The sequence below is a fragment of the Schistocerca americana genome, chromosome 7, assembly GCF_021461395.2.
Source record: "Schistocerca americana isolate TAMUIC-IGC-003095 chromosome 7, iqSchAmer2.1, whole genome shotgun sequence".
Classification (NCBI taxonomy): Eukaryota; Metazoa; Arthropoda; class Insecta; order Orthoptera; family Acrididae; genus Schistocerca; species Schistocerca americana.
In genome coordinates, this window is record NC_060125.1 from 600,574,522 (window position 1) to 600,602,213 (window position 27,692).

The 27,692-nt window shown below is 40.7% G+C and overlaps 1 protein-coding gene across 1 annotated transcript in view; it reads right to left on the minus strand.

Annotated features, from left to right (window-relative positions):
• Positions 1-216: 216 nt before the first annotated feature.
• The window catches only part of LOC124621918 (probable splicing factor YJU2B), a 69,934-nt gene continuing 42,458 nt past the window's right edge, over positions 217-27,692 (minus strand). Inside the window, exons 5-6 of the mRNA XM_047147423.1 lie at positions 19,722-19,860; positions 217-1,304 (exon numbers count right to left, since the gene is read on the minus strand). Coding sequence (XP_047003379.1) covers positions 397-1,304; positions 19,722-19,860 — 1,047 coding nt within the window. The 3' untranslated portion in view covers positions 217-396. The remainder of the gene's footprint in view (positions 1,305-19,721; positions 19,861-27,692) is intronic.

Genomic DNA, 27,692 nt, shown 5'->3' on the forward strand with positions numbered 1-27,692 from the left:
TCTAGAAGTAATTATCATAGTTATCATTGTGAGTAGATTATCACGTGTCGTAGCTGGTGTTTAACTTTTTTCATTATGGAAGTAGCATGTAGTGGCAGCACCTACCACAGTTTATGCATAATTTGACTTATATCACTGAAGCATCTTCTTCCAGGCAGAATTTATGGAACATGGTGTGAGAATGAATTAACACATATGAGGCAAAATACTTGTACATGCATTTTTAAAAAATTCTCAGACTTTAATTTCTCTATTTTATATACACTTTACAAGAATTTAATATACATATATTTTACATTTATGACACAGGCACTTTACCCTTTAAGGAATTCGGTACCAGTAACATCTCAAAGTGTGTATAACTCTTTGTATTTAATATAATGACACAAATGTTAATTAGGAACTAACATGATCATCGCTATCTGAGCTTGTAGAGCCATGATATCCACTATCTACTAAGCAAACTGTCTGCCTTTTCTTATTGATGAAAGACTGCTCAGCCACTGGATTACATGAAGAGCTTCTATTCACAGGCACTGGAGCCATTTCCTTGACAGACCCCGCAGTTCCTTTCAAATGACATGATGTAGATTTGTTGTCATGTGATGTGGATATACTTGTCTCAATATTAGAGCTACAAATGGGGGAAGTGAAAGTCTTAACCCAGGTTTTTCCTGAAGAAGTGAAATTTAAAACACGAGATTTACTACAGCTGCTTCTCAGAACTTCTTGCTTTGCAGAAGAAGCCTCTGTGACTGCCTGCATTTCCTCATCAGCAGACAAACTAGCATTACTACAGCTAATATGAGTAACTGCAGAAGGCACATTTGAGATTAAGTTTTGTTTGACATTCATAATATTTTCTTGTGGACAGGGTGCCACTACTTTTGTATTCATGCATGAATCAAATTGCTGAACACTGTCTGCAGGTAATACAGATGGACAGTCATTTTCATCCGTAAGCTCTAAAGTTTCCTTCTGTCCCTGTACATCTACTTCACTTGTGGTTTTACCAGTTTCAGAAACACTGCATGTTTCAGCAGTGTGATTACATTCAGTTTCACCTTCTCTGGTCAGGTGCCTATCTGTCAATACAGTTGCTTCAGGCAATGTCACAGTCTGCGGGATGGTTCCCTTCTCTCGCTTCTTTACTAATATCTGTGAAGTGTGTTTTTTAGTATCACAACTGCCATGTGTTCTCTTCAGTGGCTTAATCAAGCCACGCATATCATTAGTCTTGCTGCTGGGGAGAACAGGACGTTCTATGATGGCTTGTCGAGACTGCGACTGACGTTCTAGAATACCTAAAATTTTGAAATAATGAAAATATTTTAAAACAATTACACACTTATATAAAATTCTGTAAGAGTAATTTCAGATAAAAGGTATATTCCTTGGCAAGTGTGCATGTAAATGCATCATACTGCACTGTACACATTTCCTAAAGGAACATTATGTCAATAAAATTGTCATGAGCTGGAACTACAAACTGCATTATAAACCAGTTTGTGTGCGGCTAATTCTGAGTGTGGGAACAAACAATGGAAGAGACAAGCACATTATTATGAAACACAAATCACCAGGAAACTACAGAACAAAATTCTATATCCATGCACAATTGAAATAAATGAACACTTTTTTCACATACAGCCTTTTTGAAAATATGAGGCAAAAGGCATCATTCATCCAGACACACGCACAAACACACACATGCACAAACACACGCACACACACACACAAAATTAAAATAAAATGCACAGAGGTCATTACAAACTGAATGATGCACCAGTTTTTGACTGTTTCTGCATGGCACTGACCAAGAAGCTGAGTATCTTACTGAATTTAAAAAAATTTCGTAACGGTTTTGAAAAATGTTATATGGGGTGTTCAAAAAGTCTCTCCGCAGTGCTGTATGATTGTTAGCTGTGCGTGCCGTATGATTGTTCGCCTGCCTGGGTTACTTCCCTTCAAGTGGCTGGTTGGTTGGTTGTTTCGGGGAAGGAGACCAGACAGCGAGGTCATCGGTCTCATCGGATTAGGGAAGGAGGGGGAAGGAAGTCGGCCATGCCCTTTGAAAGGAACCATCCTGCCATTTGCCTGGAGCGATTTAGGGAAATCACGGAAAACCTAAATCAGGATGGCCGGACGCGGGATTGAACCGTCGTCCTCCCGAATGCGAGCTTCAAGTGGACTCTCCCAACATTACACTGTTTCGTTTATCTCAGCCAGGGTCAGTAGTATTGTTGGTGTGTGTTGTTACGTGTTGACATGAACATTAAAGTTTAGTTCCTTTGTTTTGTTCGTGTCACTGTTAAAATGCTAACCACTGAAGAGCATGTGTTTTTAGTCGAACAAGTGTTCGAAGCTGGTAGTAAATACACAGTTTCAGTTCGTCAAACATTTAATACAGTTTTCTCGGTGACAACACTCCCACATCGCAATACTGTGTGACAGATGGACCGAGAAGTGGTCGTCCTAGCGTTTTGTCTGAGGATAAACTACTCAATATTTCCAATAAAATGTGCACGAGTCCAAACAAGTCAGTAAGAAAACTCGCTCAAGAAATCAATGTTAATGTCGGAACGGCCCACACAGCTGTTAGGAAAAAATTAGAACTTTTCCCATACAAAGAGACAGTTGTGCAAGAACTGAAAAATACTGATCTTGGCAAGAGACTGTATTGTATTCAACAACAGGGGGGACACTTTCAACATTTAAATGTGAAAAACTGTAAGTAAAAATGAATATTCAATAAATTAATAACTTTTATTTCACTGAGTTTCATTTCTGTATATTCAATGTGGCATATGGCACGTGCGGCTAACAATCATATGGCACTGTGGAGAGACTTTTTGAACACCCCATATTATAATCAAAAACAAAAAATTCTGTTGATTGAGTTAGGACGTCCATTAAAGTACAAAGCAGTGTACGACATAGTAATATATCAATGAACTCAAATAATCAACCAATCTTTTGAACAGGTATGGTTTCCCGATATTTTGAAATATGAAGACATTAAAAACTCAAGAAATGTTCAAAGGAAGACATGTGAAACAATTGAAGGGACACAAAGAGTGCAATAATGTTAAGTGTTGGAGAAAGTGGCAGCAATCCACTATTCACTATTTTATTGTAAAATATATTATTCTCAACAACAAGGAAAATGGACTGGGAATGCAGTAAAGAATTTTGTCGAAAAATGATATGAATAATGTTGCAGGTATCTTCTGCGATCTTGCAAAGGCCTTCAAATCGGTTAGCCATAAGCCCTGTCTTGCTTATCTACAAATCAGATAAATATGCAATTTGAGGCATTGGTCTACAACGGCTTAATCATACTTGTAGAACAGAAGACAATGGGTAATTACCACTTTAAATCAATTGTCATTTTAAATGGAGTACAGGATTACAAGTTCTGTCTCAATACTCCGTTCTAGGGCCAAACCTGTTTTTGTTCTACATAAGTGATCTATTGATAAATATGAAGTCAGTTCTGTTTGAAAATTGTACTTCCGTATCAATCAAAAGTAACAATGCAGACAGAATTTTGAGCTCTGTTGTGAACACTCTCAATATGATATAAAAGTAGTTCCAGTTAAATAGGTTGAAACTGAACACTGTTCAAAATCAAAAATTTAAAGTGCCACAACATTAAAACAGATCACAACAATCAGCTTTTCAATAAATTGATGCAACAGAATTACCTGGATACAATTTGGACAAGAATTTAAGCTGAAAAATTCATGTTGAATTCCTAGCAATTAGATTAAGCAGTTTTACATTTTCTGTGTAAATAGTACTGATACAAAAACATGAAAAAATAGCATATCATACTTATTTTGAATATATTATTAGGTATGACATAGTTTACTGATGTATTTCAGGTACTGAAGCTTCAGAAGAAAATTGTCAGATACATGTGTGGTGAACAACAAAAAGAATCGTCCCTGATCATCTCCACCCTATACATTTATGAAATTATATTATTTTCACACAACAGACTAAAATTATTTGAATAAACTCATTTTGGCCAAACTTACTACACATGAAACAAAGATAATTTCATGCTTCTCACACATTGATTGAAAGTATATGCCCAAACTACACAGTATATGGAGATGAAAATATATTATAAACTATTAAGGTGTGTTGATATCAAAATACACGTCACTGTGATAAGTATGCAAAACCATCGCAAAAGCATCTCTGCCACTGTCGGCATAGTTACTGTCATTATTTGCAGTTGTTGATCTCCTGTTTGTTGTTGCATCATATGCTTGCATAAAAAGTTACTATGGAATACTGAGCAAAACTTATTGTGAACATGAGAATAAATTCGAGTTCCTGTAGTGGTGACCCTGAAAAGGAAAGCAAAGTTTAAACACTGAAACATGTAGTCAGAAAAAATGGATCCATTGATGCAAGCACCCAAAACAGTAATCAGAACGGAAGAATGCTTACTGTGTGACTTAGGATCACCATCCGTGACTTTTATTTCACCAAAAAATGGCATGATAAGGTGTAAATATACAAGATGGGAGTATGTGCAAAGGAACTGAAATGTTAAGCTTCCAATATTCTGGTTGAGACGACCTCAGATTTGGTTCACGCAAATCGAATGCATCTTTCAACGTGTCGGGTGTTCAATAACACTGATAGATTTAATATCATGGTCTCACATCTGGATTTAGAAGCACTTACTTACTTTACTTTACTTTAGGCGATCAGGTCCAGAGGACCGCACACTACTACAAGGTTCCTCCTTCACTGGGTTTTGTTTTGTGCCTCCTGGTGCCCATCATTCTCTATTCCAATATGCAGCAAGTCCTCAAGGATTCCATCCCTCAATCTCTTCTTTAGTCTTCCTGGTGGGCATCTTCCACAGGGAATATAATCCATAGCTTTCAAAGGCCATCGGCATTTATCCATCTGACTGATATGCCCTGCCCATACAAGGTGCTTGGTTCTCATCAGTCCTAGAATGTTTGATCTATTGTACATTTCGTCTAGTTCACAATTACGTCTGATCCTCCATTCTCCAGTGATCTCATCCTGTACTGGACCAAAGATCTTCCTTAAAACTTTCCACTCAAAAACAAGAAGATTGTTCAAGTCTTTTTTCCAGACACTCCAAGTTTCACAACCATACCGTATGACAGGTTGAAACATTGTTTTATACAGCTGGAGTTTGAAATTCCTCAAGAGACCACACGATGCAAGAAGTTGACTGAGACCAAAGTATGATCGATTGGTAGCTTGGAGCCTCGCTTTGGCTTCTGCTTTACGTGCTGTGTCTTCTGTAAAAATTAACCCCAGCATGGGTCCTGCTCATCACCAGACATTCCGTCTTTGATTAATTTACAAGGAGTCCAATTTTGCTTGCTTCTGCATCCACGCTTTCATTCGTCTGCATTAGTTCCTCCTTAGATCTGGACAACAGGGCCACATTATCAGCAAACACGAGATGTGTGATTTTCTCACCCTCTACCTCTATACCCTTGGAACTTTTATGAGAGGCTTCTCTCATCATCTTTTCAAGTGTCAGGTTGAACAATACCAGTGACACACCGTCTCCTTGTCTCAACCGTGTGTTTATGTTAAAGCTCTCTGTGAGGTGGTTCCCAAGCTTCACTTTGCCTTTTGAATCAGTGAGACATATTCCAACTAGGCTGATGAGTTTCTTAGAGATTTAGAAGTAACTAAGGAAATTGAAGAAACTGAACATAACGTACATACTATGTCCGAGTAGTTACAAAAACAAACCGCAAATTACTGCCCTATCCTCCGTGTATGACAGACTACAATGCACTTACCACCATTTTATATAACTAACAGCCTTTTTAAAAAACTCTTATTCTAGATAATTAGCAATTTCTAATTCATCGTTATTTCTTGTACACGCTAAGCGCGTGATATTGGTCGCTGCAGTAGCGGTCGGTCTCTCGCGGCTACACGCCGTCTCACTTAACTGCTGACGTGCCGGTGCCTACTCCGCACCTACGCGTGTGCTGCGCGCTCGCTAACAGCTCCAAGCTGGTTTCTTTCATGCAGCCGGAAGACACAGCAACCAAAATTCATTCAAACATCCCAATAAATCTTAACATAAATATTAAGTAGATGTGATTCATTGTTAAATTCTTTTCCTTGTTTTGTTTCACATTAGCTGGATAAATCACATGAAGTTCTTAACGATTTACATTATTCTGCATACCTTAGTCTGCTAATCCTATAAGTGAAGTTTCACTACTGCTTTGAATCATTGTATAAGCTACAAACTACAGCCCTAACCCTCTTACACTATGAGGACATTTAACATTATCTTCCTTGGACAAGGCCAGATATAGGCAAACCAATGCAATGCCACGGGTTTTTCACACTACTGACGAGGCATAAACGACCAATCGTCCGGGCTGCCGTATATCGGTGGGTGACTGTTCCTTGGTTGCTATGCAGTTATTTTTGCCCTCCCCATTTATTTTACTCTACCGCCGTGGTCATTGTTCTATCCTGTTTTCCTTCTTCTGTCGATGAGGAGGCCCCTACAACATGTTAGGTACCCTCTTCCGACTGTACCGGTCTTTTAATCTTACCACCCCTTTACACCGAGATACGTACTTTGCCTATAATTAGCCGGTGATGTAAGCACTACGGGAACTGTGCCTAGTTGTCCTTTCAGTTCAATTTGTTATCGCCAGTTTTAAAACTAACACACACGCAGCCTAGCAGCCAGCTCCAGGTGGCCAGTGTTACATGTTAACATTGAGCGTTCCGACTACTTACAGCGTTATTATTATACATTATTGTGTTTTTATTTTCCTGTCAATATATGTCATTGTATTTAATTATGTCATTACGCTAGCGCTAGTGATTTATAGTTCATGATTTTCATTTTATGTAGTGTTATGTACTGCGTGCACAAAAAGTGACGCTATTTATGCATGTATGCTATTCTAGCTTCAGAGCTATTTTTATTGCTTGAACAGTCGACATTTTCCTAGTACAGCAGGTCGCTAATAACGCTGCTGATACTTTTATTCCATGTATCGCAGGAAACCCATGTGCCTACACTAATTCTTATTAAGTCAGACGGACGCCCTTAGGCCCGCTGAACCACGGTATCGCAGACAGCTCCAATGCACTGCCTACCCCTCAATTATTAGACAGGTTGCCTTAGCACTGTCCGCAGGTTGCCCTGCAAATTATATAATCATCAATCCAAGTCTGCAGATTGCACTAATGCACTGCTGAACTTATTAGTCGAGTCACTCGCAGGTAGTTCATTCGCACCGCAAACTTGTACTTACACGTCACCGAATCCTAGGCTCCTTGGTTGACCACAAAACAATTCATACATCAATTACCGTGAGACAATTTGCGCTCACACTACGCCTTTGGCACTCAACCACAAATGAACTGAGCCCCAAACGCTCTTTTATTACATTTTATACAACGCCACTTTCTACATGGCAATTCCATTGCAAAATCATCGGATTCTGCCAAAGATTCAGATACCGTTCCCCAAATGGTAGCCTTTTCCGTTGCTGAACGATTTCGTTGCTTTTCACCACCTGACAGTGCAAACTGCACTTTTAAGAACAATGTTGTTATATACACACACTGTCGGATTCTACTGACGTAGTCCCTTATGCACTTCGTCAACCGACTAAAAAACAACATCCCCTGACGGATTTCGTATCCGATTCAGAAGTTTATGTTCGGGAAATATTCCCTTTATTTTATTTCTTGTCAATTATTATTACTTCAATGTTACGTTTTATTGTTATCAATTTATAGTTATGATTAATGTTAGTACACTTTATGGTTATACGTTATTTTTGTGTCATATTCGGTATTCCCTTTTAATTTTCATTGTTTCTCGACTGGAAGTATCTCTGATAGCACCAATTGGCCTTCAATTCGTATCCGCCATCAGCTACCATTAGTCACACATTTACACAACACTTCATATGCCCAATAACAACTTACAACACACTCACACTGTTCATATCCACACTACCTTGGAGTAACTTGTTGATGTTACCAGACCTCTATTGTCATATACTAAGTACATGAACAAGGCTTTTATCGTTTATGCCTTCCGCTCTTCAGAAGGGGAAAGGGAAGTACGTACGTATGTACATTATGTTCAGTAGCAGTTTCTTTTAATCAACAACGTAATCAATTTACCTGTTGAACACTTCAGTTGTTCTGTTAAAATGGAATCAAACGTCTTTGTGACATCAGCTATTCGTTTATTAGTGCTTTGCAATAAACTGTTACTTTTAAGCTGCACTTACAATGTCCTAGTCTCGGACGCAGAGCCACTAGCGCTCTCCGACGCTGTTATCTGAGCTCAGCACTCTGCCGGCTCAGCGCTGATAAAGCTGCGCTGCGCCGCCTCCACTGCTTCATGCCCAGCCTCTGTATTCACGAGCAACAGACTCGCTCTCGCTAACATTCATTTCCGACTTCAGTACAGTTAATCTCTCTATTGACCACTTCTGTAAGTAAAGATCCTACGATTATTGAGTTAACTTGAGTTGTCCTACCCTCATTCGGGTTTTCTACAGCTGAAAAACCACTCAATATTATTTCTGAAATTTATGAAGTACTTCACTTGTCTCGCCGTGTCGAGCCTTAGCGGGGTGGGTGCCCCTGTGTAGTGGCCAATGCGTGGGAGGTGCCTAGGCTGTGCAGGTTTACACCGTGGTCACAGGATTCCTTCTCATTTTACTCATTTTAAAAAAAAAAACTTTCTTCATACAAAATCTCAAATTAATTAACGACACTTGGCCTTCGTCCCATAGCAGGTTTAAAAATTTTTACTGCGAGTTACGCTTAGTCTGCGCTGCGTAGTACTGCCTCCGCGTTCAGCGTCTTTTTTGCTGACGCGTGATTGATCAGCGGATACTCAGTGTTGAATTACACCATTGTCTTGCCGCCTTGCTACCCCCACGGCTACCAAACTGTTGGTTGCCTGCCGTGATTCTATTTCGTGGCCTTCATCATCAGTAAGCGTGACTGAACTGGTCCATCGTCAATACTTGCCAGGTAATTATTGCTACAACGTTGTACCCCCTCTCATCAAGTAAGCCAGGAAATTTTTACTTGTAGGGTCACTAATACTTTCTCTCGCAGTCGACCGTTATCAACATTGGAAGCTGAAAGCAACCTCCGTTCAAATGGCTGTGAATTTATCATCCGCAATGGGAAGCATGTTAACCTCAATGGTTGTCGTTGTCGCCGTTAAGGCGCCTCCATTTCACGTCTACCATTCCACATCTGGCGTGCTTTTTGGACGTCGTCACAATCTGGTGCATACTCCACATTATGCTATTGTGTTAGCTGATGTCAACTTAACATTATTAGAAGAGGAAGACCGTGCTTTATATGGATACAGCTCAGCAATTGTCAAGATATGAAACCTTCTTGACGCAGACGAAGGAACATGAGTTTCTCCGATCTCTGTGGGAAGTGACTAGAATTATTTCAAACCTTCGAAGTCAATTGAACAGTATTAGGGATGCAGTACCACGGCCTCGTTTCAAACGAGCCTGGTTGCGCATTGGAGGTACATTATTAAAATCTGTCTTTGGGACTCCTGACGAAACAGACGCAAAATGCTGGGATTTGGACACACAGCAAGCGCTTTCAGAAACACAAGTTAATCACGAAGTGTCGGTACATCAACAGGTTCGCCTGACACATCTTGAGAATAACCTGTTAGCCACAACTAGACAAATACAAGTTGTAGCCGACAGATTAACACAACACTATGGTACACTTGAACAATCCTTTAACCAAGAGTGGACTCATCTTCGCTCGGGATTACGTAATCTGACTATCACATTGGACATTGTGAAAACCACGCAGATTCTTTTATTTAATATACACACAGCACAGTTACACGTGCACATGTTACACTCGGCCATTCAACTCGGACTGCAAGGAAAGCTCAGTCCACATCTGTTACCCTCAGAGCCCTTCTTGCACATCCTACACAACGTGTCATCGCAAATTTTGGCCCCTAAACAAATGCTTTATGCCGTGCGGGAAAGCAATCTCCCCTTTTACTATGCTGCGTTGGAGGTCCGACTTACCCGTAATTCGGACGGTATTCGGATGCGAATGAGGTTGCCAATCACGTGCGCAAATTGCGAATACGAGTGCTATCAAATATACACTTTTCCAGTCTCTTGGGCTACCCTTCACTACCATGTTGTTTGGCAGACTCAAGAATTTTTAATAGTTAGTCGGGATCGACAAACTCACGCGACTCTCTCTCGCGCTGAACTATCCAGTTGCTTCCACACAACACATTACTTATGCTCCACGCTAATTTTACACACTAACGCTACTGAGTGCGAGATGTCACTGTTTTTAGCTGAAACCACTACACCTCCATGTCCTCATGTTCTAGTCTCACTTTGTCAACCAATAATTCAGCCTGTTGGCAACAGTTTTCTGTTCGCTGTTCCACAGACTGTCACCGCCACCCTGGAGTGCCACTGTTCAACGTCAGAGACTGAATCGTACCGGGTAACACTGAATAATAGTGGCCTAGTGTATAATAGTTCAAGATGTGACATATACGCTGCTTCTATGAGGATATCAGCTCAATTGCACTCCACCTTTCATGTCACCATTCCCACATTTACCTTATACCTTCCTGAACTCTCTTTTAAACTCCATCACCATGAGAAGCTAAAGAATTTACCGAATACCAATGATTCAGATCTACTCCAATCGATCAATCATCTCCTTACCCAGGAACATAACCAAGTTGCTCTTGACCGAGTGGCCTCACATATTGCTGATTGGCACCAAACCAAGCAGTTAACCACCGTTGTATTACCCAGCGCTGGTTCGGTAATCATCATTGTAATGATTCTGATTATAATATCCTGGATACTCTGTAAAAGAGGGTTTTGCAAATGTTTCACTTCCTCCCGAGAAGTAGTACCACCCCCACAACCTGAAGGTGAATATCACACCTGAAACTACCTGCCAACCTTGGTGCATGCGATCAGGCATGACCCCCCCCCCCCCCCCCCTTAGAATTAAGTTGTGGTCTAGGTGTCAGGTCAATGAACTAATTTTGTAATCGATTAGTATTTCTATGAAAAGTCTATGGAATCACAATTTAACTGTCGAGTCTTGAATGAGATTTTCACTTTGCAGCGGAATGTGCGCTGATATGAAACTTCCTGGCAGATTAAAACTGTGTGCCCGACCGAGACTCGAACTCGGGACCTTTGCCTTTCGCGGGCAAGTGCTCTACCAACTGAGCTACCGAAGCACGACTCACGCCCGGTACCCACAGCTTTACTTCTGCCAGTACCTCGTCTCCTACCTTCCAAACTTTATAGAAGCTCTCCTGCGAACCATGCAGAACTAGCACTCCTGAAAGAAAGGATATTGCGGAGACATGGCTTAGCCACAGCCTGGGGGATGTTTCCAGAATGAGATTTTCACTCTGCAGCGGAGTGTGCGCTGATATGAAACTTCCTGGCAGATTAAAACTGTGTGCCCGACCGAGACTCGAACTCGGGACCTTTGCCTTTCGTGGGCAAGTGCTCTACCAACTGAGCTACCGAAGCACGACTCACGCCCGGTTTGCAGGAGAGCTTCTGTAAAGTTTGGAAGGTAGGAGACGAGGTACTGGCAGAAGTAAAGGTGTGGGTACCGGGCGTGAGTCGTGCTTCGGTAGCTCAGTTGGTAGAGCACTTGCCCGCGAAAGGCAAAGGTCCCGAGTTCGAGTCTCGGTCGGGCACACAGTTTTAATCTGCCAGGAAGTTTCATGTCAAGTCTTAACCCTCATGTAAGTCATTTTGTTTTCTCTTTAAATTTTTGTCATTTTGTAATGTTCTCATTCACCCACTTGGGCAATTACCATTGTAATCCTAGATTTAAGAACTCAAAGTAATATTACGGGGAAAAACCCCCTTGTGACTGTTAGGCCTGGGAGCATTCTCTCACCCCCACGAGGGTGGAGTGTTTCAGTGTGCTGTGCTCCGGTGCCCCTCATCATCGCCTGGGTACCCACCACCACTGATACCGCCGACACACACTCACAGCATGGCGCCGCCCCACTGCCGTTGCACCAATTTCACAAGTTTGTTATTCAAGAGCCTTCCTTCAGGCCACATTGTAACTTTTGCACATATTGATATCACTATGTTATGGATGTTAATTTCTGGGACCCTTCATAATGATCATATATTTTTTAAATGGAATAATCAGTTAGAATAACCTCATTCATTTTCATCCAGAGAGCCTTCTTTGGAAGGGGAAAGGATGTGCAGGGAGGAGACCCCCCAAGAGGGATCATTGCCGACAAAATTTTATTAAATAAATTTCCCATGCATAATGTTCGGCCGTAGCTGGTTTGGGCATACTGTGGTGGAAGGTGCTGGCCGGAAGACCATGGTCGGCACATTCCTGCCACGTGCTCCTCGGTCAGACTCAAGTCCCACGGGTTGGTTGCACTGATGGGGGTACGCTACTAGCAAGGCGCATTGGCAGAATCAATCCTCCAATCAGAGTCTAACCGTGTGATCACGTGGGGACGCGGCCGGGAGCGGCGAGGGCGGCTTGGAAACAGCTCCGCGCTCTCTTAGCTTCAGACCTCGGCCCCGAGTAGTCGCTGCTCTAGCCTCTGCCTCTCTGATGAGCAGACGGCAACCCCTCTTCGGGCTGCTCAGCCCTACGTAGGCACCAATGTATCATCATTACAGGAATAAACTGGGTCCATTCCACTTCATTACTTTTCATTTTACATTGCCCTCCACTCCTGACCTCTATCCTGACGACCAAAACATTGTCGCAGCAAAGTTACACTACGCTAAAGCAAGCTTTCATATGGTGCTACATACAACCAGAATAGTGACTACAAAAGATATTCACGCATGAAAACATGGGCCTTAAGACTCGGTCACAAGTGCTCAAAAATCTATGTATACTAGCAGGCCCTACCTGAATAATCTTTACGCTTGTTATAGCTTCATAAACTTCCAGCCACCATGTTCGCTGTCATTGCAACACAGACAGACATGGCATTGCAAGTGTTAGCAAAGAAGGCAGACAACATTGCAGGTTAAGTAAGGTTTCTGCTTGTGCAAATATCAGCAATAGTCAAGACAAGAAAACGGGAACAGGCAGAGAGGTGGAAGCTGGCACTAGTAGTCCCGCAATGTGCACAAACACTTCTCACCAACTCCACACACTGAGTGAACCCATCTTGAAGCAACTAGCATCACAAGAGGGGAAAAATGTTGCACACCAACAGTAGCCATGAAGTTGTACTTTGAAAAATAGAAAACTGCCATGTATCATGACTCACTGGAATGGTGGTGCTGGTACCATATGTCTTTTGGAAACTCAGCACATCAATGCACTCGACCCTGCAATTACCCAAATTTCAAAGCTGGGTGCTAACATCCATTGCAACAACAGAAGAGCCCAGACAACAGAGTGGAAAAAAGATGGGGAAACACCAAATTAGCAGCAGTCAACCCGTCACACTGATTGGTTATACAGGACCAGTTATTGGACAAATTTCGAACTGATATGGGTTCGAAAATCAGCATCTGTCCAAGAGGTGCTGGTGACACCGATGGCAATAATGCAATATATAATTATTGCGGCCAATGATTCCAGGATCACTACCTAAGGTGAAAATGTCGAATGCTACACTTGGGTTCAAACTTCCAACCGACATAGGCTTTTATGATTGCAGATGTGCCTGATCACGTAATCAGAGTGGACTTTTTACATGGTTATCAACTTATGCCTGACTTGGTCAGCCACTGATTAGTACCAGTACCCACAGAATGGATAATGACTACTGTGTCTTCTGAGTTCTGTCAAACGCAGTGTGACGTGCCTGTGACTTTACCTTCATTGACGTGCGATGTCTCTACCGTATCATCCATGCCAAAGAATACTGATTTGTTTCCGTGCCCACAATGAAGTATGCATCTTCAAAAAAGAAGAAAGCCGGGAGTCATAAAGATTCAAATGCTGTCAACAATATCTGAGGAGCCACTTTTTCATAATTTACTTCTAGATTTTCCGGCACTTGTAGGGAAGCAGCCTACGCACGCCGTAGTAAATTCACAGCAGTCTTTCCATTGTGTGCCAGCCCATCCGTTGTAACTAGCTCTGACATCATAAATGTTGCGCAATACTTTAAAAATCACGCAAATAACCTAAAACATTTCTAGCATGTCAGGAGTAATATTAAATTAATATGTGTTGAATATCAGTTCGATAACTTTAACCATTTTCGAAATTTGGACGTTTTTCTGTAAAAATCATTGGCGCAACAGAAAAGAGCTAGAGACTTAAAAATTTATAATTAGATTCATTTTTCATAATTATTTAATAAAAACAGTCTTCTGGATCTCACAAATTAAGATTTTAGTGGAAATTCATGATTTTCTGGTTTTCGTCTCAAAACTTAAGGAAGCAAGATAGATTAAGTAGGCTAATAAATAAGGCTAGGATGTTTATATTTAAGTAGAATGGAGATCCGCTATCACCATAAAGATGTGAGAAGTTTCATTTGAATACCTATAAAACTATAGTGATAACGTATCTCCAAAGGGCCAGTTCAGAGCTCGTCTACTGCGTGCAGTGTAATTAAATTAATTCTCTCGCCCAAAATATTTAACTTAGCCACATCAAAATTTTATTATGATTACTTACCTGTGTGCTGAATGCGCATTTAAATTAAGAGCTTCATCAGCAAGAGAAGCTATGATTTATTTGGTAACTTAATGTGGTGCATTACTAGCCCAGCGGCTAGTTGGGAGAGCCGATTTGATCAGGCGTTCCCTTAGCCGTCCGCACCGCGGCTTTATATATAAGAACACTGCACGAGGAAGCAAGGCCCCAGTTCTCTCCAGACGCTGAATAGCACGTCATTTGTGTCGGGAGTCGCGTTGCGTCGGTATCACTGCTACAAACAGCCTCGGATGCCGTATTAAGTTACTCGAGATACGCGTAACCATGAAATCATTTGCGAGTGAATTGTTAATTCTGGGTTGACTTTAATTATCGATCTTCAGTTTGCGTATTGTCGTATTTTCACGTGCCGTCGCGGGACAAACATTCTACCATTATTTAGCGTGGCGTTTGATGAACCTATTCATCAAATTATGGCGAGCATTCATTTAAACATTTAATTTGGACATTTATAGTTGCATCAGCGCATTAGACTCTGAACTGCTCTGTTAGTTAGGTTGTGTGGATTCTTTTGTTTTTCATCTGTGATTTTCAGAATATACTCCGCTATTTTAGAAAATCGATTTTGGTTATAAATCCCGGACAATCTCCTAATTCCTCAGAGCTATAAGCTGTAACTATAAGTGTATTCTCAGATGAAGTGGGCACTAGGAATTCTAATTACAGGCTTCATGTTTTGCTAATCACTTTCTGGTAGCCAATATTGTAGTTAGAGAGCCAGTGTTGAGAACGGTGAAAGACAGCAAAAATAACAGGAAATGAAGTGTTTCAACATTCTACAAACATTTATGCAACAGTTAAACAATTAAATCCACCCGCTGCCCCACACACTCACCAAACCCTTCTGTGCCACCAGGAAATCCTCACACAATACTCAGCATTCCACCCACAGTGTCTGCATCCACATAAGCTACTCAGAGCATGAGCAGAGTGCAATCAACTGCTGGAAGCGGGTATTGTGACCAGGTCAGATAGTCAGTGGGCCTCCCCAATCTACATGGTTTGTAAAAAAAGAAAATTCCTGGAGGATATGTGGAGATTATAGAATGCTTCACAGATGCACAATCTGAAACTGCTACTCTGTACCAAATGTAATGGATTATGTACAGCAGAATTAGTAGTGCAGAAATATTCAGTGCTACAGACTGCACCAAAGTGTATCACAAATTCTCATGGCGCCAGCTAACATTAAGAAAAACAGCAGTGATCACACCATTCAGCTTATATGAGTTTCATGTCATTCGGCCTTAGGAATACCGCACAAACTTGGCAATGGTTCAGGCTCAAAGTGCCTAGAGAATTAACATTGTGTTTTTTGCTACATGGACGGTATTATTGTATTATCTGCTAGAATAAAAAAGCATGCAGCACACCACAGCAGCTTTTCAGCTGTTTAAAAGAATATGGCGTAATTATTAAAGTAGGAAAGTGTGTTCTGGAAAAGCAAAAGTTTAAAATGATGGGATACTTGGTCTCCCCGGCAGGACTGTCAGCATTGTCATAGCAGGTTGAAGCAGTACAACAGATGCCTCTTCGCACAACTTACAAGAGACTTTGCAAATTCTTAGACATGCTGAACTATTATCGACATCACTTGCTTCACTTAACTGCTGTCCAAGAGCTGCTCTCGACATTACTCGCCAGCAAGAATACTACAGGGAACTGTAAGGTACTGTAGGCTCTGGATACCAAGGCAGCTTTCCAAAGACTTAAGAAAACATCTAGCACATACACTGCTGTTAGAACACCCAAGACTGAACACACCCTCTTGTCACTTATGGTAGATGTGAGCCCAACAGCTGTGGGAGTGACTCTGCAACAGAAAGTCAAGGGCAACTGGCAGCTACTTGCCTTTTTCTCTAAGAACCTGACTCGAAAACACTCAACATGGAGTGCAACTGATTGTGAGTTGCTTCCTATTTACTTAGCAATTAAAGATTTCCGCCCATTGGTCAAAGGGACATTTTGCAATTTTTACAAGCAGTTGGCAGCCATTTTTCGGTGTGACATTGGTCTCAACTCACTGCACCACTGCAGGCAGGTCGAGTACATTGCACAGTTCTCAAGTCATGTCCTGCACATAGCAGGTAAACACAACCAGATTGCAGATTGCTCTCTCGGAATAGTGCCAGTTTAAAATCTATTTGTTGGACAGAAATAGTGTTAGAACAACATGATGATCTTATGTATGTAGACTGAAGTGGGGAGTGAAAATTTGTACCAAGTTCAAGAAATGAACCTGGATCTCATGCTCACTAGGCAGGTGCACTAGCCACTAAGCCACCTTGGCACAGCAGTTTGCACAACTGCACGGATTACCCAGGCATGCCTCCCTCCAAGGTGGTGTAGTGGCTAGTGCACCTGGCTAGTGAGCATGAGATCCAGGTTAAATTCCTGAACTTGGTACAAATTTGCACTTGCTGCTTCAGTCTATATACATAAAATCGTATCTGTATGAGACCAGTAAAGTCTCTGAGATTGTGTCATTTCATTTGTATAAGTACCTGCACCCGGATTTCAGGCTGGATATGACCATCAAACTGTGTTGCAGCTCTGGTGTATGCCAGCCCAAAATGGGCCAGATGATGTTTGGTGTGAGGCTGCAAGAAGGAAGCAGTGGCCCTACATACCGAAACAATACTGTCACAAAGTTTTCGCATGCTGCATAACTTAGCACACCCAGGAGTCTGAACAACAGCCAAACTAGTCTCCGCTAAAGCTGTGTGGTCAGGGGTGCAGAAAGACTGTCGCGCTTGGGCACACATGTCTGACATGCCAGTGTAATATCAGCAGGCATGTCTCCGCACCTGTTTCGCTTCCTGACGTTGTCAACCATATTTTTGCACATACACTTGGGCAGTATAGGGCCACTACCATACTCTGACAGACAGTATTTGCTAATGATCTTCGACTGTTTTATCAGGTGGCCACAGATTGTCATGGTACAAAATATATCCACTGAATTGGCTGCAAGAGTACTGTTGCTTGCTTGGCTCTCCAGGTTTAGCATTCTGCGAGACATAACTAAGGATCACAGGAAACAATCTGAAAGCCAACTATTCAATGAACATCTTCTATTGTGCGGCTGCGACCACCTCTGCATTAGCTATCATCCAGCGAGCAGTGGAATGGTAGAGTGATTCAACCGCAGCCCTAATATGCAGTTCATAATCATGGTCAGAAAAACTGCCACTGGTTCTACTCAGGTTGAGAATGGCAGTGAAGGAGGACATCAAGACATTTTGTCTCTTTGAGGCATACCTCACCTAATATTGGCTACTGAAATGCTTGTTGTTTCACAATGAAACAATTTATTTCACAATGTTGATTACAATATGGCCAATTAATACATTCCCAATATGAATATTTTAATTCTAGACACGACAATTGTGAAAATGATAGAGTACCACTCACCATACAGTGGAGATGCTCAATCACAGATAGGCACAACAAAAAGACTGTCAAGCAGGTAAGCTTTCGGTCAAAAAGGCCTTCATCCGAATCAGAAAACATACAGGCGCATGCACACACGCAAAAACACACAGGCGCCCGCACGCACACACGCAGACACACACACACACACACACACACACACACACACACACACACACACACACACAAAACATGACCACAGACTCCAGTCTCTGGTTACTGAGGCCAAATATCAGAATCCCAACAATTACTAGCAAAAAGAAGTGCATTTCCTTACTTTTGTTTCTCCACAAAATATTCACAGCACCTTCCTTTGATGTTCTCCCAGCCACACTGGATGAAAATGAAAAAGAGGTAATTGGCCCAGGTGAAGGATGCATGGTTTTCAGGTCATGACATCGTATTACGTAGTAGAGACTATTTGAAAATCCATTTGAAACAACATACTTCAAGAACTTTCCATGATATTAATGCAGTGAGGTTGGGGGCAAGAAGACACCGAGATGGACAGCCCTCAATAACAGGGCATATAGATGACATGCTTAATGTCTTGAAGCATGTTCTTAGTACAGCCAAAGTGAAATCTGTACTTGTAGAGTATGCATGAATTGCAGAAGTTGCTGCAGTAACACAAGTACACTCTGTTACAGAAGAGTGCTTGTATTGATTTGCAATTCCTGGTGAGGGAACAGATTTTTGAGAAAGCTTGTTGACGATCTGAAACGGAATATCTGTGAAAAAACTCAACCTTCCAGTATGATCCATCAATTGCACCAAATGACAAAAACACTGTTGATACCAACTTAAGCGGACAAAAGTATTGCTGAGGTTTTATTCCAAGACAGGCCAGCTGCACTAACAGACTGCTGTGCTACTGTGTACTGAAAAAGTCAGTATTTGAAAATGTTGTGTTGTATGTATAAATGTTTTAGCCACTAACTTTGTAAATAAAACAGTGAACAGACTGAAAACTTGCATTAAGTGTAACATCTTCTGTTACATCTTGACTGTGACAGCTTAAATTATGGGAATGTGAAAAGTTTCACTGTGCATTTGGTCATATGTTGAGCACCTTCGGATTGTATACGTCATAGGCAGTGTTTAGTGAATGAAGTGTTCAAGACTAATGTATGACAAAACCAGTTGTGAACACTTTCTTCAGCAAATACCATCTGTAACATACAGAATACAATATATGAGGGAAACTGGTTAAGATCGCTATTGTGCAACATGATTACGTCTACAATAAAAGAAAGAGTACATTCTATTTATTTGGAAATATGACCTCATATGACAGTGCTTTTCATTCCCCATTCTTGTGTGTACCTTTCATATTTATATTTGTCTTTTCTACCCACTTTTAACATACTGAATGTCTGATGTCTGAACCCCCCCCCCCCTCCCCCAACCTTCATCTGTGTATCTCTCAGTATTAAGCTGACAATTTTGGAAACTGTATTTCAGATTATTTCTATATTTTTATTTCAAATCCTCCTTTAGTGAAGAAAAGATGACTTTATGTCATCAGTTCTACTTACTCTGAGCAGGTTTCAAGGCCAGTAGCTTAGCTAAATGCACATCTGATTCTAGTTCTGGAAGAAGTGGCAGATCTAGTCCAAATTTATGAGTCAGTGCTCGATCTCGAGCCTCTGTTTTCTTTTGAGCATGTTTTTTTGCCTGGAACAAGTATTTTAAAATTACTGGTGCAGTCATATACATGCAGTCAGTAAATACATCTGGTACCAATGGTCAAGCAAACAGAGTTCTCTAAATATTTAGAAGTTGAGAGGCATGTAATATTAATTTACCATAGAGAAATTGGTAGATAATTTTCACAATGAAGTAGATGAATTAAATAATTTAAAATAAGCATACATGCGCCATCAGTTGTACGATTATATATTTATTCTCTACTGGTTTTGATTATTACTATCATCTTCACAGGAGAAAAACAATGTATATCTCCTGTGAAGATGATTGTAATAATCGAAACCGGTAAAGAATAAACACACAATCGCACAGCTGATGGCACAAATATACTTTTTTCAAATTATGTAACAACTGTAGACAGTCATTATCAAACAGCTGCAGACAGTCACCTATGCAAAAGCTCTATGAATTAAATCAGGTGAAACTGAGGCAATTAGATTAGGAAATGTGACACTAAGGGCAGTAAATGAGTTTCATTATTGCAGCAGCAAAATAAGCAGCAAAGGTCACATTAGTGCCAGACAGGCAATTTAAAAAAAATTCTGAAAAAAAATTAATCTTTTAACATCAAGTATAACTTTAAATGTGTGCAGATGGATATGTGTGTGTGTGTGCGAGTGTATACCTGTCCCTTTTTCCCCCTAAGGTAAGTCTTTCCGCTCACGGGATTGGAATGACTTCTTACCCTCTCCCTTAAAACCCACATCCTTTCATCTTTCCCTCTTTCGTGATGAAGCAACCATGGGTTGCGAAAGCTTGAAATTTGTGTGTGTGTTTGTGTTTGTTATTGTCTCTATCAACATACCAACGCTTTCGTTTGGTAAGTTACAGCATCTTTGTTTTTAGATATATTTTTCCCACATGGAATGTTTCCCTCTATTATATTTAAATGTTCGGATGTAGTTTTGAAGGTGTTTTCAGCATTGCATTGTATAGATTTGCTGCACAAACTCACCGGTGCCAAAATCCATGTCATATTCCTATCCTGCGTACCTGCTACCTCTTTCTTCTGCATTCCTATCCTATGCAACTGCTGCCTAACTTTCTGGCATCAGCCAATCTTCCCAAACTCTCCTTCCTGCTTCCTGCCCCTTTCTTCCCTGACCCACTCCACGTGACACAACCTCTCATCTAGTCAAACTACAATTCTCTGCCACAGTGTTCAGCCAGATAGTGTAGCTGTACAGGTGTTGTGTGTGTGTGTGTGTGTGTGTGTGTGTGTGTGTGTGTGTGTGTGTTGCTAGCTAGAAAATGGTTTTGTCTGAGAGCTAGCTGTAGTAACCACAATCAACTGCGGGAATGCCTTGGGCTGCGGATCGGAGCCGCCAGGCGGGGAAGCTGCCGGTGGTGGAGCACGCACCACCAGGTAAACACAAGGACGAGTCGGACGACAGACCAATGACAACCGACAACAACTGATCATGACCTACTCTGACCGACACATCAAGGAAGAGATAAACAATGGAGGTTTGTAGAAACCACAACACCAAACACCAACAGTAAATCCACTCGGAACCAGAGCCAGGCAAAAGTCAACAACGAGCAACGCCAAGAACGCAGTACCGCTGAGATAGAAACTCAATCCAGAGCGAGTACCAGACTGACGGGACTAGGGCAGAGCGGGTCCCTATATATGAAACCGGAGGGAGCGGCTATTGGCTGCTGTCTGCAGGTGGCGTAGCGGTGGCGCCCTCGCTGCGTGAGAGCCGTTGCGCGGAATAGCCGCCGCGGACGCAGAGCCCTCTATGGGCTGACCACGTCCATTTGTTCTGGCGCGTGTTCAACTTCTGCGGCGTGAGGTACTAGACTAGCAATATGTTCAGTCTACTTTATCTGCCTGTCTACAGCTCAATGCCTCTACTATTCAGAGAACTGTTACCTTTCCTTCTAAATTATTTAAATATGCAATTATACAGTACACTCATAATTACTGCAGCATGTACCTGAAGTTCAGTGGTTTACTATGGTCCTATTTCAGCTGAGATGCTCTCAGAACTGGTGGACCCAATTATACAGGGAACTTTAGATAACATGAAATACAAATCATGGTGCAGCTCTCCCACATTGAAAAGCTTAGGTGGAAGTGAAAGTTACATTAACTGCCAGGAAAAATAATTAAAACCATACAGGGATTCAGCCCTAGACAAACGACCTTGAGCTCTGACACTATATTATGCACTGAACTGGATAGAGCATTGGTTAAGGCACTACTCATTAACATAGTCATGAGCAAACTCAAGTCAATGCCAGGGCAGAGGCAGAAGCAGGAAGCAAGCCAGTATGATGCAAGTAGGTCAGGTCGACAACACATTACAACACTGTCTGCCTGAGTGAGGACATGCCTTCGACAGGAAGAAGACATGACAGAAAACAAAAGGAAGTTAGACAAGCATATTCATTAGCTCATAAGACATGTTACAAGAAATTCTCTCTCTTTCACAAGAGTACATAGTGAGGAATGAACCTGGCAGTAAACAGCCTGTTAAGTGAATATATCAGAATGAGGAGGACACACAGCACTTGATTCTACGATTACAACACTGTAGTGAAACTATGCCACAGATGTATGAACTAGGCGAAGATGCACTCGAGATGATGACCTCCACCTCATGAACATCGTGTTGCTCACTGCCTGCCATCTGCTGATGGAGAAACAGTGTCTTCCGAAAACGCCACACTGCAGGGTGCTGTCAGCACAGAACTTCAATGTGGAAGCCGGCAACAGGGCCACTTGGGGTTCACATTTCTGTTCAATTCTCAAATGCCTCCAAGGGCTTGAAACCTACCAGGGATAGAGAGGAGATCAACCAACCACATGACTACAGACACCATGTACATTGTGGGTGGGTAATCAAGGGTCATCATAGAATTTGGAGTGGGACCAAGGAAACCCCAGCAGCTAGTGCAAGAACCACTTTGTGCAGTGCAATGGCCACTGACACCTTCTCCTGGGTGTGCAACTGCTGAGCTGACTCGACGGACATAAGATAGAATCCAACATGCAGCTGTATGTGCCCCAGCTGAGGCTGGTGCAAAAGAACGACGATTTGTAAACATTGCGAGTAAATGACTGGACTCTAATATTAATGTTTTACTAGCATTGTTGATGCTTGACAGGTTCCTAACAGCTGTTTTGATCTAAAGCAGAGGCGTCTCCACTCAGCCCTCTGTAATATCGAGGTTGCCACTATTCTCACATGGATGAAGAAACTACCAGTCCAAGATTAGATGCTGCTGTCAGCACCACTCCCACTGCATCTCATGGACAATACGTTTGACTGCAGTCTGTAAATATAGGGATCAGCCCTGTAGCTTGCAGCCAATGCTGTGTTTACTGGGAATTTCATCTATAACTTCTTGCTATGCCAGTTTGTTGCATCCATGCTATGCGTTTTTTCTTGGACTACTCTTCGGCTTTTTACTTGTGACTAAGGTATTGGAATTTGTGCTATGGTCTGGTCTTGTTTGCAATGTTCCCTCATTGGATTTCTTTAAGCCTACAATGACTGTGCTGCTCTAGGCTGATAGCACAAGTGTGTGTGTGTGTGTGTGTGTGTGTGTGTGTGTGTGTGTGTGTGTGTGTGTGACAGTGACAGAGAGAGAGAGAGAGAGAGAGAGAGAGAGAGAGAGAGAGGGAGGAATCACTTCAAATCCCTGTTCAGCTATTCCATTATGTTTTTCAGGGAGTATTCCCTTTCAAAATGGACATAGCATCGCTCAGTTTAAGCTTTTGCACCATCTTTAATTGCTTTCTATGTTTTAATATATTTTGTGCAGGTGATGTGCCACTGCTCTTAAGCATTAAATAAAATGATACTTCCAATTGAAGTAATCGTACTACGCAACACATAATTGTCAGTAACAAAAATAAAATTATTGAAAGTAATCTTGCATCACAGTCATGCATTTATACAACTGAGTAATATTAGGGAAATCTGTGATTTCTGTATACCCCACTGACATGTGTCTATCAGCAGTATACTGGAATAAGTATATACTGGCCAACTATTCTGCCCACATGTAAATTTACTGATTATATTTTACCAAACAAAAAGTAAGCATGTAATGGTTATAAACCACATTCAAATTGCAAGTATGCAAAGTCAATATAGATAACAAAGCTAGAAATGAACTTTCATGTCAGGAAGGAAATCAGAATTGTAGATTACAAGAATTTTAGGAAAGGATGGATTGTTATGCACCATAAAGACCTTAGTGCAATGACCAGTCGGAGCTGCTGGTGGTAGTGGTCATGTGTACCTGAAGTATGCTTGCTTGAGTGAATTTATGGATGTCTTCTTTGCTGAAGAAGGCTTTGGCTGCTGAAAGCTATAATATGTAACAGTCTTTTCGTTGTGCCTGTCTACAAGTCAACGGATCATCCTTACGGTGAGTAGCAATCTATCCTCATCCTAGTATTGTTGATATTCCATGTTGGAGTTTCCACTGTTTGATTATGAGAATTTATTTGATAGACAGGTACACCAAATAAAACTGGGCAACAAGTGCAGCATCTTAGAAAATGAAGGTTATAACGACATTGATGAAAGAGGCAATTATTAACACAAGTACATAGGCAAATGCAAAATATGTACAAAGAAAACACAAGAAAAGAAGATCTCAAATGGAATAAGGAAAGTATTAAAGAGAGAGTAAGATTTCTAAACAAACAATAATATGAACAAGACAGAATTGCTTAATTAAACAAAACTATTTGGATACTTCTTCAGGTGGATCAGAAGAAGAAATCAGAAATTGGTAAGAGAAACAACAGGAAACAAAAGGGCAGGGAAAAAAATTAACTTATTTTGGATAGGTAGCACATTTCACCAGTTAAAATGAGAGCAGACACAGCAACTAATGACAGGAAAAAAAGTACAAATATTTAAAGAGATGAAGGAGAGCATGAATATTTACACCGCCCCACAGAGAGTAACAATCCACAATGGCAGTGTGAATATGTTAAATATGTATTCAGGATAAGACATGAATCATGATAATTAACAATGAAAATAATGACAATATATAAGTAATGGCAGTGAGATGTATAAATCCATGTGAGATACAAGGATTGGTAAGATGCTGGGAGATGATTAAATCTGAAGGAAAGAATATACAAAATAAAATTTGCAAAATTATTAATGGCATAAATCTGTTATTGGATGAGATTCATCTTGAGCAAACACAGTTTTTTTCTCTTCATTTTTAGCCAGACACATTTTGCAGAAGTTACATGCATCATCAGTGTTTTTTATATTTATTTATTTATTTATTTAATGCTACATGCTTTGGGAAACCAGAAAAAATGAAAAACTGTGAAAAAAGGTGTTACAGTCTCATTTTTTTCTGGTTTTCCCATTACCTTCACTGTAAAAAACTGCACTTCTTAAGTTTACAACATCATTGTGAGAGTGGAAGTCTAAAAAGTACTGTTTTTCACAGTGAAGATAACTGGGAACCAGAAAAAACATGACAAACTGTGAAAGAAAAACAACTTAATGCAAAACATAAAAAACCACAGCATGTGAGAACAATAAAGAAAATAGAAAATCCACTTACGCTGTAACTTCAGCAAAATATATCTGGATAAAAATGAAAAAATTGCGTTTACTCAAGATGAAAAAACAAATTTATTTTTATACAAATCTGGACACGAGAGCATCAACTGCAAGAAGAATATTAACAGCATATTTGTAAAAGAAGACAGTTCACCAATGAAATAATGCTTCAGCCATTCTGCTTCATTGGAAAGGCAAATGAAGTGTAAAAAACCATACGCTTATCAGCCTCCTATCTGTAATATACAAGATATTAAGTAAAGTTATCACCAACCACATAGAAAGAACATTAAGTTATGACTGAGCACTAGAACAAGCTGGTTTTGGAAATAAAGGTAGTGTAATGTATGTAACAGTTCAGACAAGACGAGAATAGAAGCTCCTGAAATGTGGCGCTACAGAAGAACAATACAGATTACATGGGTAGATCATGTAACCAATAGGGAGGTATTCAATAGGACTGAGGAGAAAAGAAATCTTGGCATGACTTGACTAAAAGAAGGGATCAGTTGATAGCACACATTCTGAGACATCTGGAAATTACCAATTTACCACAATTACCCAATCATGAGATGAGGCTTCTTTTCCAAATTCGTCATTTGAAAAATACAGGGTTGTCTCATATTCACAGATTAAACTATTGCAGCTGAGGTTAACATTTCTGCATTGTTAAGTCGAGTATATATTATTTTGAAGAATGTGGAAGCGCAGGGCTGGGCAAATGATACTTGCATTCAAGCAGGCTCAAAATTTCCCAATATACCAAAGTGCTCAGTACAGTATCAATGCTGCTCAAACAATCACATGACATTTGACTCATATGGCACTAGTGGAAGGGGTATGCGAGAAACTATTAACTACCCAATACAACAGTCTACTGCTCTACTCAAAATGTGACAGTTCTGTGAAACATAAAAGGGAATTGCATTATGTTCTATCATCCTACAAACTCTTGTTGTATTTGAACAGTTTTGCAATAAAAGTTCTCATACTTGTATGGATACCATATACAAACATTAATGCTGATTGTTAAGTAAAGACAACACTCAAAACTGAAAAATGTTGTTCTTCAAAAAACATTACTTGTTTCTGAACACAGATCAATATTTTATTTGCTTATGAGAGAGTGTAATGATTTACCAAGTGGGTTGCATGTGAGAAATTCATCCACTGTTCATGTGTTAGAATACTGAGTAAAAAGTTTACTAGCTTTTAATCAGCTTTAGAACATAAAGGAGACATTCTAGTGAAACAAGAAGGAAAATTAATATATTATACTGTAATAGTTGTTGCAAGAATAAACTGCAGCAGCAAGACCCATTATGGAGATATACCAAGGATGGCATGATGAGTGAAGTTTGGAAATTGGACTAAATTGTGATTGTGATATTTCATTTATGTATTAATTGCTGTTGTTATATATTACTTGCAGTCCATGTTTCACAGTTGCTCAAGAACAGCACTGTGCCAAGTATTGGAGAGGGTAACAGTAATACCAGCTTGGCTGAGAACTAGGATGAGTGTGGGGAGGGAGCAGTGAGCGGGTAGCAAATTATGTCATGTTGCCAACCGTGGAAATATATACCATGTACTTTGGTCTTTTAGGAACATCTACCACATTTAAACTGCAGTTTGCCTGAATCCATTTGTAGTCATAAAGGAACTGATTTTAAAATTTGACAAATACTCAACAATGCAGGGTGAGGTAAAAGTCTGGATACATCCCTATAAACCTCGAATGGTGTGAGGAATCATAATGGCGTCTGGTATGGGATGTCTGTAGGTGGGGGCACAACATGTAGGAGCTATGGTAACAGTGGCAGTCATCTTTAACTCCACCATCTTGGATTTGGGTTATGTGTTTCAAATGGGATGGGGGCCATGTGGCTTTTTTTATTGCCTCTTTCTTAGGAATATACATGTGAACTCTATTTTAAGATACCTTCATTTGCGTAGGAGTTATGACCGGCCAAGAAATGAAACTGCATGGAAGTGATCAATTCTGTTTATTGTTGCAGGTGATCCACAATGGCACACAACAGCAGGCATGCATTGAAACTGTGTTAATGAGCAGTGGATGAAGTACCACAGGGACTGCTGCCAATTTCAATGCCTGGCATCCTGAGAGAAATGCCATTTCAAATATGACAGTATTAAAGTTATTGGACAAATTTTGTGTAACAGGTTCTGTGGTGAACAAGCCACTCAGTGAACATCCAAGAACAGCCACTGATGAGGAGA